The sequence below is a fragment of the Antedon mediterranea genome, chromosome 7 (genome assembly GCF_964355755.1).
Source record: "Antedon mediterranea chromosome 7, ecAntMedi1.1, whole genome shotgun sequence".
Classification (NCBI taxonomy): Eukaryota; Metazoa; Echinodermata; class Crinoidea; order Comatulida; family Antedonidae; genus Antedon; species Antedon mediterranea.
The window spans coordinates 13,480,179-13,495,188 of NC_092676.1; the positions used below are offsets into that span (position 1 = coordinate 13,480,179).

Sequence of the window (15,010 nt, forward strand, 5' to 3'; positions counted from 1 at the left end):
TGTTGCCGATAATTATGTGCTCACGCACAAGATGATGAATACCAAATCGGTTTCCAAATCTGTTGATGATTCTAAGGTCCAAAGTTAGAAAACTAAAGTTAATAGTAGTAGTAAATAGTAGTAGAACTTGTTTTTACTGCAAGAAAAAGGGTCATATAAAGGCAGATTGCTGGTTGTTTCAAAGCAAAGCTAAATGGGATAATAAGAAACCCCAATCACTTCCAAACACGTTGGTTAATACAGTCCCGTTGAAATTGACAGAGAGTCATGACGTTGATGAAAGTGAGAAGTTGATCCAATCTTCAGGTCCGGAAAAAGTGCGAAAGCTATTTAAGCCTTTCCTCTCTAATGGTTCTGTAGCATTGATCAACGATGTGAATCTGAGTAAAGTTCGTGTCTTAAGAGGCACAGGGGCGTCACAATCCCTGATAATAGAATCGGCATTGTCATTTTCAAACGAGTCTTCTGCTGGAGCAAGTGTGCTCATTCAAGGTGTTGAAGGAGGTTATAAGGAAGTCTCACTTCATGTAATTCGGATTGAAACAGATATTGTTAGCGGAGATTTTATTGTCGGTGTCGTTCCGAGTCTTCCAGTATGGGGTGTCACACTCCTTTTGGGGAATGATTTGGCTGGAGACAGAGTGACAGTAGAACCGGTTGTGTGCAAGAGTCCTGTTGAAGACGAAAGCACGGTGTGTTTAGAGAAAGAATTATCACATGTGTTTCCATCATGTGCGGTGACGCGATCTATGGCAAATAAAACCATAGATGAGGATGAGAGTATTGACTTATGTGATAGTTTTTACGGAGACATTACGGATATCGTTTCCCAAGAGGCTGTCTGCTCAGGTCCTGAGTCACACACTGCCCAGGCTGAACAACAGCACCCAAAAGTGTGTGATTTCGGTCCGACAGTTCTCAATCGGTCTAGGTTAGTGGAAGAGCAGAGTAATGATCCTGATTTGGTGTCATTTGGTCAGAAAGCTCTTTCTGTAGAGGAAATGTCTATTGTTCCTGTTTCTTATTATATAAAGGATGGCATACTTATGCGTAAGTGGAGGCCACCAGACATTCCAAGTAGTGATGTTTGGAATGAGATTCACCAGATAGTTATTCCTAGTGGATAACGTCAGGATATTATTGGTATTGCGCATGATGATCCTCTTTCAGACAAAATTCTCAGGCATTTCTTTTGGCCAGGTCTTAGAAAAGATGTGTCTAACTATTGTAAATCCTGTCATGCGTGTCAGGTAGGGGGGAAGCCTAATCGAAAGGTTCCAGTAGCCCCACCTAAGCCTATTCCTGCAGTCGGTAAACCATTTTCAAGGGTTATTGTTGATTGTGTGGGACCATTACCACGTACTAAAAATGGAAATGAGTATCTATTAACAATAATGTGTGCATCAAGTAGGTTTCCAGAAGCGATTCCTCTTAGGCGTATTACAGCTAAGAATGTTGTTAAAGCATTGGTAAAATTCTTTACATGGGTAGGATTGACTAAAGCTGTTCAGTCCGATCAAGGATCAAACTTCATGTCAAATATATTTAAACAAGTCTTAGAGCAGTTATGTGTTACCCATATACGTTCAAGTGCTTACCATCCACAGTCTCAAGGGGCACTTGAGAGATTTCATCAAACACATAAGAATATGATTAAAACCTATTGTTTTCAATGTGAAAAGGAATGGGATGAGGGAGTTCCCTTATTGTTATTTGCTGTTCGTGAAACAGTGCAAGAGTCCTTAGGGTTTAGCCCATTTGAGTTGGTGTATGGTCATTCGGTCCGAGGCCCTCTTAAAATAGTCAAAGAAAGGCTGTTAGGGAATGCAGAAGAGTCTGTATCGATACTAGAGTATGTGTCTGAATTTCGTGATTGATTAAATCATGCTCGTGAGATGGCTAGAAAGAATCTTGTGAAGGCTCAGGGTAAAATGAAGAGATTGTTTGATAGGAAATCAGAAAAGAGAAGCTTTAGTTCAGGTGATGAAGTGTTAGTTATGTTGCCTCTTCCCAGTCAACCATTATCTGCAAGATTTGCTGGTCCTTACAAAGTATTAGAAAGAGTAGAAGAAGTTTACTATGTGTTAGATACTCCAGATAGGCGTAAGAAGAAGCGACTGTGTCATATAAACATGTTGAAACCATACACAGCGAGAAATAATAGTAATACCTGTACGTCAACACCAGTTTCGTGTGTTGTTGAAGAGAATTCTGAAGAGTTTGGGGATCCTGATACATGTGTTAAGTTCAGTAATTCAGATGTCCTTGCAAACATTGAAGAGAAAGTTGGTCATTTATCTCGTGATCGTAAGGTTGAAATTGTTAGTTTGATATTTGGAAATCTGCAGTTGTTTTCGGATGTTCCAGGTCGAACGAACTTAGTGGAGCATGACGTTAAGACAGCTGATTGTTCACCAATAAAACAAAATCTATATAGAGCAAATCCGTTCAAGATGAAGATATTACAAAATGAGATTGATTACATGATTAAGAATGATATAATCGAGCCTAGTTGCAGTGCTTGGAGTTCTCCATGTATATTAGTTCCTAAGCCAGATAAATCTTATCGTTTTTGTACTGATTATCGGAAGGTTAATGCTAAATCTACTACAGATTCATATCCCATACCGAGGATAGACGACTGTATTGATCGTGTGGGTAGGGCTAAGTTTGTCAGTAAATTTGATTCTAAAGGGTTACTGGCAAATTTCTTTAACAGAGCGTGCGAAAGAAGTGTCATCTTTTGTAACTCCTATGGGTCTTTATGTCATGCCTTTCGGTTTAAAAAACGCACCATGCCAGTGATGTTGGTTCTGGTGCGCAAACAGACGAGAATGGTGTTGACAAGCCTGTGTGTTTCTACTCGAGAAAATTCAACCAGCATGAGAAGCGTTATTCTACTGTTGAGAAGGAGACATTAGCTTTGATGTCAGCGTTAAAGCACTTTGAAGTGTATCTTGGATCTACTCCGTTTCCAATTGTAGTTTGGACTGACCACAACCCATTAACGTTCTTGGCAAGAATGAAGGACAAGAATCAACGCCTGTTGAGATGGAGCTTAGCAGTTCAAGAAATGAATCTGGAAATTCATCATATCAGAGGAAAAGACAATGTTGTAGCTCACGCTTTGTCAAGAGTTTAGATAAAACATGCATGAAATGATTTTAAAAGTTGTGTTGATTTTGAAAGTGTTTATTTAATTATAATATGTTAGTTGTGATAGAGTGATGCATTAATGGCATACACGGATTTAAAGTAATTAGAACTTGTGAAATTTTAAAGAAGCAGTTGAAGTAAATTCGTATCAACGACCTGTTAAAATAACTACTGTAAAAGAAAAGATTTAAGATGTTATGGTAAACAGTTATAAGTTTAATCATATCAAACTTTCTTTAAGTGGGGGTGTGTGATGAGTTTGTCACACGGAAGTGAGCCCTCTAGAGTAAAAGAGAGGAGATGAATAAAGATGGACGACAACTACAACGTGTTTTGTTATGTTCTTATTGTTGGTTTCAGCCTAACGAGCGAGCCCGTAACACTTCGGAGCCCCGCAGTTAAATTTTCGAAAAATGGCAAAATTTAGTCCCTTTTATTTTTCTACACAACTAGTTACTATGGCTCTATAAGATGATGTTGCCGCAATATATGTGCATAAATAGCAATATCATAGCATGATTATTAAAGTTTAAAAAGTGGAAATTTTTGAAATTTTTTGAAAGAATTCCTTAGGTCCCCTGCAGTGAAATTTTCTAAAAATGGTCAAATTCTGACCCTTTTATTTTTTGACATAACTAGTTTTTATGGCTCCATAAGATGATGTTAACACAATAAAAGGGTCTATATTTTGGACATTTTTCAAAAAAATTCCTTCGGTCCTCCCGCAGTAAAATTTTCAAAAAATTTCAACTTTTCGACCTTTTTATTTTTTGACATAACTACTTATTATGGCTCTATAAGATGATGTTATCAAAATAAATGTGCATAAATGACAATATTATAGCATAATTATCGAATTTTAAAAAGTGGATAATTTTGCCATTTTTCGAAAAAATCCTTTGGACTCCCGCAGTGAAATTTTCGAAAAATGGCAAAATTTAGACCCTTTTATTTTTTTACACAACTAGTTACTATGGCTCTATAAGATGATGTTACAACAATATATATGCATAAATGGCAATATTAGAACATAATAATTGAAGTTTAAAAGTGGACATTTTTTACATTTTTTGAAAACAATCCTTCGGTCCCCCGCAGTGAAATTTTCGAAAAATTGTCAAATTCTGACCCTTTTATTTTTTGACATAACTAGTTTTTATGGCTCCATAAGATGATGTTAACACAATATATGTGCATAAATTGCAATATTATAGCATAATTATTGAATTTTATAAAGTGGACATTTTTGCAATATTTCTACAAAATTTCTTTGTTCCCCCGCCGTGAAATTTTCGTAAAATGGCCAAATTTCGACCCTTTTATTTTTTGACATAACTAGTTACTGTGGCTCTATAAGATGATGTTAACACTATATATGTGCATAAATGACAATATTATAGCATAATTATCGAATTTTAAAAAGTGGATATTTTTGACATTTTTCGAAAAAAATTCCTTTGGACCCCCACAGTAAAATTTTCGAAAAATGGCAAAATTTAGACCCTTTTATTTTTTCACACAACTAGTTACTATGGCTCTTTAAGATGATGTTACCACATTATATGTGCATAAATGGCAATATTATAGCATGATTATTGAAGTTTAAAAATTGGAATTTTTTGACATTTTTTGAAAAAAATTCATTGGTCCCTCCGGCCGTTCCAAGGCAAACCACGTAACTCGCATTTTTGTCAATTTTGAGATTTTTACATTTGGGGAATTATTACAAATTTATGAACAACCTGTAAAAATGTCAGGTTTCAGAGATCATTATTTTTGGAGATAGTACCACGTATCTTTAAGCAAAAAACAAATAATTCTGGTATTTTCCAAGGCAAAACAACGTATCTACCAGATACGTTGTTCTGCCACGGAAATGCATACGATTTTTGCATCAAATTCTCACAATCTGCTAAGTTACGTAATTTTGAGACAGAAACCGCTGATGCATGACGATATGCATAGCAACGATCTTAACTAAAAGTAAAAGGTATATTAAACAATACTAGCCTTATTACGCTAGACAACTAATTTAATGTATTATAATTTATTCTAAGAATAAACTATATTTACGAAAATGTTCAGACAAGCTTGAAACTAGGCTAGGCCTAGGCTATTATCCCGGCTATTATTTTTGACAGACCTACCTAATCTAGCCTAGTACCCCAGTACCTTCGTTGAAACTAGGCTAGGCCTAGCCTAGTAGGACGGCCGTCTTTGCATTTTTGTACGTAGGCCTTGTAGTAGCAGGCTAGTAGGTAGGCTATAATAAGTCTATATCATAAATATGCCTAGTAGATGCAAATGGCTAAGCCTAGCTTCAAATGCATTATTTGTTAAGCCAACCTAGTTTCTAGCCATTGGTGATCGCAGCCCTCCATGTTGTTCAAAAAGAGTTTCAATCCATTGTTTTTAAAATCATCACAGTTACGTTGTTTTGCCATGAAATGACTACAGTTACGTTGTTTTGCCACAGAATATCGCAGTTACGTTGTTTTGCCTCAGAAATGACTTTCATTCTATGCACGTCATTTCCAAGGAGTGGAGCTGTGGCTTGGTGGTTATGATGCTTGGCTACCAATGTAAGGGTCATGGGTTCAAGTCATGTCATATGTCAGGGTTTTTTTCTCATGACAATTTACAACTCCACTCCACTCCACTCCACAAAGACTTAATAATAAGTCTTTGTTTATGTAGAGCATCTTGTGTATATGTTTGTCTTGTGAAATTATTAAATAGTTTATCCATCCTGTAATTGGCGGGTTACTCGCTGTTGGATGAGTATGAAATAAAAAAAAAAAAAAAAAAAAAAAAAGGGCAAAACAACAACTGTTAAGTGGTAATAACTTTTGATCAAATTGTTTAAATTATTTAACATTTTGTATTTAATAATAATTATTATTTATATATACTCATGCAAAATTTCACATCATTACGATAATTTGTTGTTGAAATGCAAACACTCAAACTTCAATTCAATTTTTCTCGAAAAGCAACATTTTGTAGTTACGTTGTTTTGCCTTGGAAATTTTCGAAAAATGGTCAAATTATGACCCTTTTATTTTTTGACATAACTAGTTTTTATGGCTCCATAAGATTATGTTAACACAATATATGTGCATAAATTGCAATATTGCAGCATAATTATTGAATTTTAAAAAGTTGACATTTTTTAAATTTTTCTACAAAATTTCTTTGATCCCCCGCCGATAAATTTTCGTAAAATGGCCAAATTTCGACCCTTTTTATTTTTTGACATAACTAGTTACTATGGCTCTATAAGATGATATTAACACTATATGTTCATCAATGGCAATATTATAGAATAATTATCGAAAGTTAGAAAGGGAACATTTTTCTAAAAAATTTCTTTGGTCCCCCGAAGTGTAATTTTCCAAAAAAATGGTTAAATTTCGACCTCTTTATTTTTTTACATAACTAGTTACTATGGCTCTATAAGATGATGTTACAACAATATATGTGCATAAATGGCAATATTATAGCATAATTATTGAAGTTAAAAAAAATGGAAATTTTTGAAATTTTTTGAAAAAATTCCTTCGGTCCCCCGCAGTGAAATTTTCGAAAAATGGTCAAATTCTGACCCTTTTATTTTTTGACATAACTAGTTATTATGGCGCTATAAGATGATGTTATCAAAATAAATGTGCATAAATGACAATATTATAGCATAATTATCGAATTTTAAAAAGGGGACAATTTTGTCATTTTTCGAAAAAATTCCATCGGAGCCCCGCAGTAAAATTTTCGAAAAATGGCAAAAGTTAGTCCCTTTTATTTTTCTACACAACTAGTTACTATGGCTCTATAAGATGATGTTGCCGCAATATATGTGCATAAATGGCAATATCATAGCATGATTATTAAAGTTTAAAAAGTGGACATTTTTGACATTTTTTTAAAAAATTCCTTCGGTCCCCTGCAGTGAAATTTTCGAAAAATGGTCAAATTCTGACCCTTTATTTTTTGACATAACTAGTTTTTATGGCTCCATAAGATGATGTTAACACAATAAAAGGGTCTATGTTTTGGACATTTTTCCAAAAAAATCCTTCGGTCCCCCCGCAGTGAAATTTTCGAAAAATTGACAATTTTCGACCTTTTTATTTTTTGACATAACTAGTTATTATGGCTCTATAAGATGATGTTATTAAAATAAATGTGCATAAATGACAATATTATAGCATAATTATCGAAATTTGAAAAGTGAATAACTTTGGCATTTTATGGAAAAATTTCTTCGGTCCCCCGCTGAGAAATTTTCGAAAAATGTTCAAATTATGACCCTTTTATTTTTTGACATATCTAGTTTTTATGGCTCCATAAGATGATATTAACACAATATATGTGCATAAATTGCAATATTATAGCATAATTATTGAATTTTAAAAAGTGGACATTTTTGCCATTTTTCGAAAAAAATTCCTTTGTTCCCCCGCAGTGAAATTTTCGAAAAATGACAAAATTTAGACCTTTTTATTTTTTTACACAACTAGTTAGTATGGCTATATAAGATGATGTTACAACAATATATGTGCATAAATTGCAATATTATAACATAATTATTGAAGTTTAAAAAGTGAAAATTGTTGACATTTTTTGAAAAAAAATCCTTCGGTCCCCCGCAGTGAAATTTTTGAAAAATTGTCAAATTCTGACCCTTTTATTTTTTGACATAACTAGTTTTTATGGCTCCATAAGTTGATGTTAACACAATATATGTGCATACATGACAATATTATAGCATAGTTATCGAATTTTAAAAAGTGGACATTTTTGACATTTTTCGAAAAAATTCCTGTGAAATTTTGGCGCTATTTTTTTAATGCCAGTGAAATTTTCAAAAAAAAATGGTCAAATTTCGACCCTTTTATTTTTTGACATAACTAGGTACTACGGATCTATAAGCTGATGTTAGCACAATATATGTGCATAAATGGCAATATTATAGCATAATATCGAATTTTAAAAGGTAGAAATTGTGGAAATTTTTCGAAAAAATTCCTTCAGTCCCCCCGCAGTGAAATTTCGAAAAAGTGCCAAATTTCGACCCCTTTATTTTTTGACATAACTAGTTATTATGGCTCTATAAGATGATGTTATCAAAGTAAAAGTGCATAAATGACAATATTATAGCATAGTTATCGAATTTTAAAAAGTGGACATTTTTGCCATTTTGCGAAAAAATTCCTTTGGTCCCCTGCAGTGAAATTTTCGAAAAATAGCAAAATTTGGACCTTTTTTTTTTACACAACTAGTTACTATGGCTCTATAAGATGATGTTACAACAATTATATGAGCATAAATGGCAATATTATAGCATGATTATTGAAGTTTAAAAAGTGGAAATTTTTGACATTTTAAGGAAAAATTTCTTTGGTCCTCCGCAGTGAAATTTTCGAGAAATGTTCAAATTATGACCCTTTTATTTTTTGACATACCTAGTTTTTATGGCTCCATAAGATCATTTTAAATAAATAAATATGCATAAATGACAATATTATAGCATAATTATGGAATTTTAAAGAAGTGGACATTTTTGCCATTTTTCGAAAAAAATCATTTGGTCCCCCACAGTGAAATTTTCGAAAAATGGCAAAATTTAGACCTTTTTATTTTTTTACACAACTAGTTACTATGGCTCTATAAGATGATGTTACAACAATATATATGCATAAATGGCAATATTATAGCATAATTATCGAATTTTAAAAAGTGGAAATTTTGGACATTTTATGGAAAAATTTCTTCGGTCCCCCGCAGTGAAATTTTCGAAAAATGATCAAATTATGACCCTTTTATTTTTTGACATAACTAGTTTTTATGGCTCTATAAGATGATGTTATCAAAATAAATGTGCATAAATGACAATATTATAGCATAATTATCGAATTTTAAAAAGTGGATAATTTTGCCATTTTTCGAAAAAATCCTTTGGACTCCCGCAGTGAAATTTTCGAAAAATGGCAAAATTTAGACCCTTTTATTTTTTTACACAACTAGTTACTATGGCTCTATAAGATGATGTTACAACAATATATGTGCATAAATGGCAATATTAGAACATAATAATTGAAGTTTAAAAGTGGACATTTTTTACATTTTTTGAAAACAATCCTTCGGTCCCCCGCAGTGAAATTTTCGAAAAATTGTCAAATTCTGACCCTTTTATTTTTTGACATAACTAGTTTTTATGGCTCCATAAGATGATGTTAACACAATATATGTGCATAAATTGCAATATTATAGCATAATTATTGAATTTTATAAAGTGGACATTTTTGCAATATTTCTACAAAATTTCTTTGTTCCCCCGCCGTGAAATTTTCGTAAAATGGCCAAATTTCGACCCTTTTATTTTTTGACATAACTAGTTACTATGGCTCTATAAGATGATGTTAACACTATATATGTGCATCAATGGCAACATTATAGCATAATTATCGAAAGTTAAAACGTGGGAATTTTTGCCATTTTTCTAAAAAAATTCTTTGGTCCCCCGCAGTGTAATTTTCGTAAAATGGCAAAATTTCGACCCTTTTATTTTTTGACATAACTAGTTACTATGGCTCTGTAAGATGATGTTACCACAATATATGTGAATAAATGGCAATATTATAGCATAATTATTGAAGTTTAAAAAGTGGAAATTTTTGACACATTTTGAAAAAATTCCTTCGGTCCCCCGCAGTTAAATTTTCGAAAAATGGTCAAATTCTGACCCTTTTATTTTTTGACATAACTAGTCATTATGGCTCCATAAGATGATGTTAACACAATATATGTGCATAAATTGCAATATTACAGCATAATTATTGAATTTTAAAAAGTTGACATTTTTGCAATTTTTCTACAAAATTTCTTTGGTCCCCCGCCGAAAAATTTTCGTAAAATGGCCAAATTTCAACCCTTTTATTTTTTTGACATAACTAGTTACTATGGCTCTATAAGATGATGTTAACACTATATATGTGCATCAATCGCAATATTATAGCATAATTATCGAAAGTTAAAAAGGGGAAATTTTGGACATTTTTCTAAAAAATTTCTTTGGTCCCCCGAAATGTAATTTTCAAAAAATGGTCAAATTTCGACCTCTTTATTTTTTGACATAAGTAGTTACTATGGCTCTATACGATGATGTTTCCACAATATATGTGCATAAATGGCAATATTATACCATAATTATTGAAGTTTTAAAAGTGGAAATTTTTGACATTTTTTGAAAAAATTCCTTCGGTCCCCCGCTGAGAAATTTTCGAAAAATTGTCAAATTATGACCCTTTTATTTTTTGACATAACTAGTTTTTATGGCTCCATAAGATGATGTTAACACAATATATGTGCATAAATTGCAATATTATAGCATAATTATTGAATTTTAAAAAGTGGACATTTTTGCAATTTGTCTACAAAATTTCTTTGGTCCCCGCAGTGTAATTTTCAAAAAAAATGGTCGAATTTCGACCCTTTAATTTTTTGACATAACTAGTTACTACGGCTCTATAAGATGATGTTAAAACAATATATGTGCATAAATGGCAATATTATAGCATAATTATCGAATTTTAAAAAGTGGATATTTTTGACATTTTTCGAAAAAAATTCCTTCGGTCCCCCGCAGTGTAGTTTTCGAAAAATGGCCAAATTTCGACCCTTTTATTTATTGACATAACTAGTTATTATGGCTTTATAAGATGATGTTAACAAAATAAATGTGCATAAATTACAATATTATAACATAATTATCGAATTTTAAAAAGTGGACATTTTTGCCATTTTTCGAAGTAATTCCTTTTTCCCCCGCACTTTAAATTTTCGAAAAATGGCAAAATTTCGACTCTTTTATTTTTTAACATAACTAGTTACTATGGCTCTATAAGATGATGTTACCACAATATATGTGCATTAATGGCAATATTATAGCATAATTATTGAAGTTTAAAAAGTGGAAATTTTAAACATTTTTTGAACAATTCCTTGGGTCTCCTGCCGTGAAATTTTCGAAAAATAGAAAAAATGTCGACCCATTTATTTTTTAACATAACTAGTTACTCTGGCTCTATAAGATGATATTAACACGTTACAACAATATATGTGCATAAATGACAATATTATAGCATAATTATCGAATTTTAAAAAGTGGATATTTTTGACATTTTTCGAAAAAAATTCCTTTGGACCCCCGCAGTAAAATTTTCGAAAAATGGCAAAATTTAGACCCTTTTATTTTTTTACACAACTAGTTACTATGGCTCTTTAAGATGAATATTACCACATTATATGTGCATAAATGGCAATATTATAGCATGATTATTGAAGTTTAAAAATTGGAATTTTTTGACATTTTTTGAAAAAAATTCATTGGTCCCTCCGGCCGTTCCAAGGCAAACCACGTAACTCGCATTTTTGTCAATTTTGAGATTTTTACATTTGGGGAATTATTACAAATTTATGAACAACCTGTAAAAATTTCAGGTTTCAGAGATCATTATTTTTGGAGATAGTACCACGTATCTTTAAGCAAAAAACAAATAATTCTGGTATTTTCCAAGGCAAAACAACGTATCTACCAGATACGTTGTTCTGCCACGGAAATGCATACGATTTTCGCTTCAAATTCTCACAATCAGCTAAGTTACGTAATTTTGAGACAGAAACCGCTGATGCATGACGATATGCATAGCAACGATCTTAACTAAAAGTAAAAGGTATATTAAACAATACCAGCCTTATTACGCTAGACAACTAATTTAATGTATTATAATTTATTCTAAGAATAAACTATATTTACGAAAATGTTCAGACAAGCTTGAAACTAGGCTAGGCCTAGGCTATTATCCCGGCTATTATTTTTGACAGACCTACCTAATCTAGCCTAGTACCCCAGTACTGTCGTTGGAACTAGGCTAGGCCTAGCCTAGTAGGACGGCCGTCTTTGCATTTTTGTACGTAGGCCTTGTAGTAGCAGGCTAGTAGGTAGGCTATAATAAGTCTATATCATAAATATGCCTAGTAGATGCAAATGGCTAAGCCTAGCTTCAAATGCATTATTTGTTAAGCCAACCTAGTTTCTAGCCATTGGTGATCGCAGCCCTCCATGTTGTTCAAAAAGAGTTTCAATCCATTGTTTTTAAAATCATCACAGTTACGTTGTTTTGCCATGAAATGACTACAGTTACGTTGTTTTGCCACAGAATATCGCAGTTACGTTGTTTTGCCTCAGAAATGACTTTCATTCTATGCACGTCATTTCCAAGGAGTGGAGCTGTGGCTTGGTGGTTATGATGCTTGGCTACCAATGTAAGGGTCCTGGGTTCAAGTCATGTCATATGTCAGGGTTTTTTTCTCATGACAATTTACAACTCCACTCCACTCCACTCCACAAAGACTTAATAATAAGTCTTTGTTTTTTGCATGAGTATTTGTCTAGTCTTTGTTTATGTAGAGCATCTTGTGTATATGTTTGTCTTGTGAAATTATTAAATAGTTTATCCATCCTGTAATTGGCGGGTTACTCGCTGTTGGATGAGTATGAAATAAAAAAAAAATAAAAAATAAAAAAAGGGCAAAACAACAACTGTTAAGTGGTAATAACTTTTGATCAAATTGTTTAAATTATTTAACATTTTGTATTTAATAATAATTATTATTTATATATACTCATGCAAAATTTCACATCATTACGATAATTTTTGTTGAAATGCAAACACTCAAACTTCAATTCAATTTTTCTCGAAAAGCAACATTTTGTAGTTACGTTGTTTTGCCTTGGAACGGCCGCCCCGCAGTGAAATTTTCGAAAAATGGCCAAATTTCGACCCTTTTTATTTTTTGACATAACTAGTTACTATGGCTCTATAAGATGATATTAACACTATATGTGCATCAATGGCAATATTATAGAATAATTGTCGAAAGTTAGAAAGTGGACCTTTTTCTAAAAACTTTCTTTGGTCCCCCGAAGTGTAATTTTAAAAAAAAATGGTCAAATTTCGACCTCTTTATTTTTTTACATAACTAGTTACTATGGCTCTATAAGATGATGTTACCACAATATATGTGCATAAATGGCAATATTATAGCATAATTATTGAAGTTAAAAAAATGGAAATTTTTGAAATTTTTTGAAAAAATTCCTTCGGTCCCCGCAGTGAAATTTTCGAAAAATGGTCAAATTCTGACCCTTTTATTTTTTGACATAACTAGTTATTATGGCGCTATAAGATGATGTTATCAAAATAAATGTGCATAAATGACAATATTATAGCATAATTATCGAATTTTAAAAAGGGGACAATTTTGTCATTTTTCGAAAAAATTCCTTCGGGGCACCGCAGTAAAATTTTCGAAAAATGGCAAAAGTTAGTCCCTTTTATTTTTCTACACAACTAGTTACTATGGCTCTATAAGATGATGTTGCCGCAATATATGTGCATAAATGGCAATATCATAGCATGATTATTAAAGTTTAAAAAGTGGAAATTTTTGACATTTTTTCAAAAAATTCCTTCGGTCCCCTGCAGTGAAATTTTCGAAAAATGGTCAAATTCTGACCCTTTATTTTTTGACATAACTAGATTTTATGGCTCCATAAGATGATGTTAACACAATAAAAGGGTCTATATTTTGGACATTTTTCCAAAAAATTCCTTCGGTCCCCCCGCAGTGAAATTTTCGAAAAATTGACAATTTTCGACCTTTTTATTTTTTGACATAACTAGTTATTATGGCTCTATAAGATGATGTTATCAAAATAAATGTGCATAAATGACAATATTATAGCATAATTATCGAATTTTAAAAAGTGGATAATTTTGCCATTTTTCGAAAAAAATCCTTTGGACTCCCGCAGTGAAATTTTCGAAAAATGGCAAAATTTAGACCCTTTTATTTTTTTACACAACTAGTTACTATGGCTCTATAAGATGATGTTACAACAATATATGTGCATAAATGGCAATATTAGAACATAATAATTGAAGTTTAAAAGTGGAAATTTTTTACATTTTTTGAAAACAATCCTTCGGTCCCCCGCAGTGAAATTTTCGAAAATTGTCAAATTCTGACCCTTTTATTTTTTGACATAACTAGTTTTTATGGCTCCATAAGATGATGTTAACACAATATATGTGCATAAATTGCAATATTATAGCATAATTATTGAATTTTAAAAAGTGGACATTTTTGCCATTTTTCGAAAAAAATTCCTTTGTTCCCCCGCAGTGAAATTTTCGAAAAATGACAAAATTTAGACCTTTTTATTTTTTTACACAACTAGTTAGTATGGCTATATAAGATGATGTTACAACAATATATGTGCATAAATTGCAATATTATAACATAATTATTGAAGTTTAAAAAGTGAAAATTGTTGACATTTTTTGAAAAAAAATCCTTCGGTCCCCCGCAGTGAAATTTTCGAAAAATTGTCAAATTCTGATCCTTTTATTTTTTGACATAACTAGTTTTTATGGCTCCATAAGATGATGTTAACACAATATATGTGCATAAATTGCAATATTATAGCATAATTATTGAATTTTAAAAAGTGGACATTTTTGCCGTTTTTCGAAAAAAATTCCTAATTTCCCCCGCAGTGAAATTTTCGAAAAATGACAAAATTTAGACCTTTTTATTTTTTTACAACACAACTAGTTAGTATGGCTATATAAGATGATGTTACAACAATATATGTGCATAAATTGCAATATTATAACATAATTATTGAAGTTTAAAAAGTGAAAATTGTTGACATTTTTTGAAAAAAAATCCTTCGGTCCCCCGCAGTGAAATTTTCGAAAAATTGTCAAATTCTGATCCTTTTATTTTT

The 15,010-nt window shown here is 32.0% G+C and overlaps 1 protein-coding gene across 1 annotated transcript; it reads left to right on the plus strand.

Annotated features, from left to right (window-relative positions):
- The first annotated feature begins 1,394 nt into the window (after positions 1–1,394).
- LOC140055427 (KRAB-A domain-containing protein 2-like) lies at positions 1,395–1,877 on the plus strand. The gene has a single exon (XM_072100765.1). It carries the CDS (start codon positions 1,395–1,397, stop codon positions 1,875–1,877), a length of 483 nt encoding a protein of 160 aa, XP_071956866.1.
- The last annotated feature ends 13,133 nt before the right edge of the window (positions 1,878–15,010 follow it).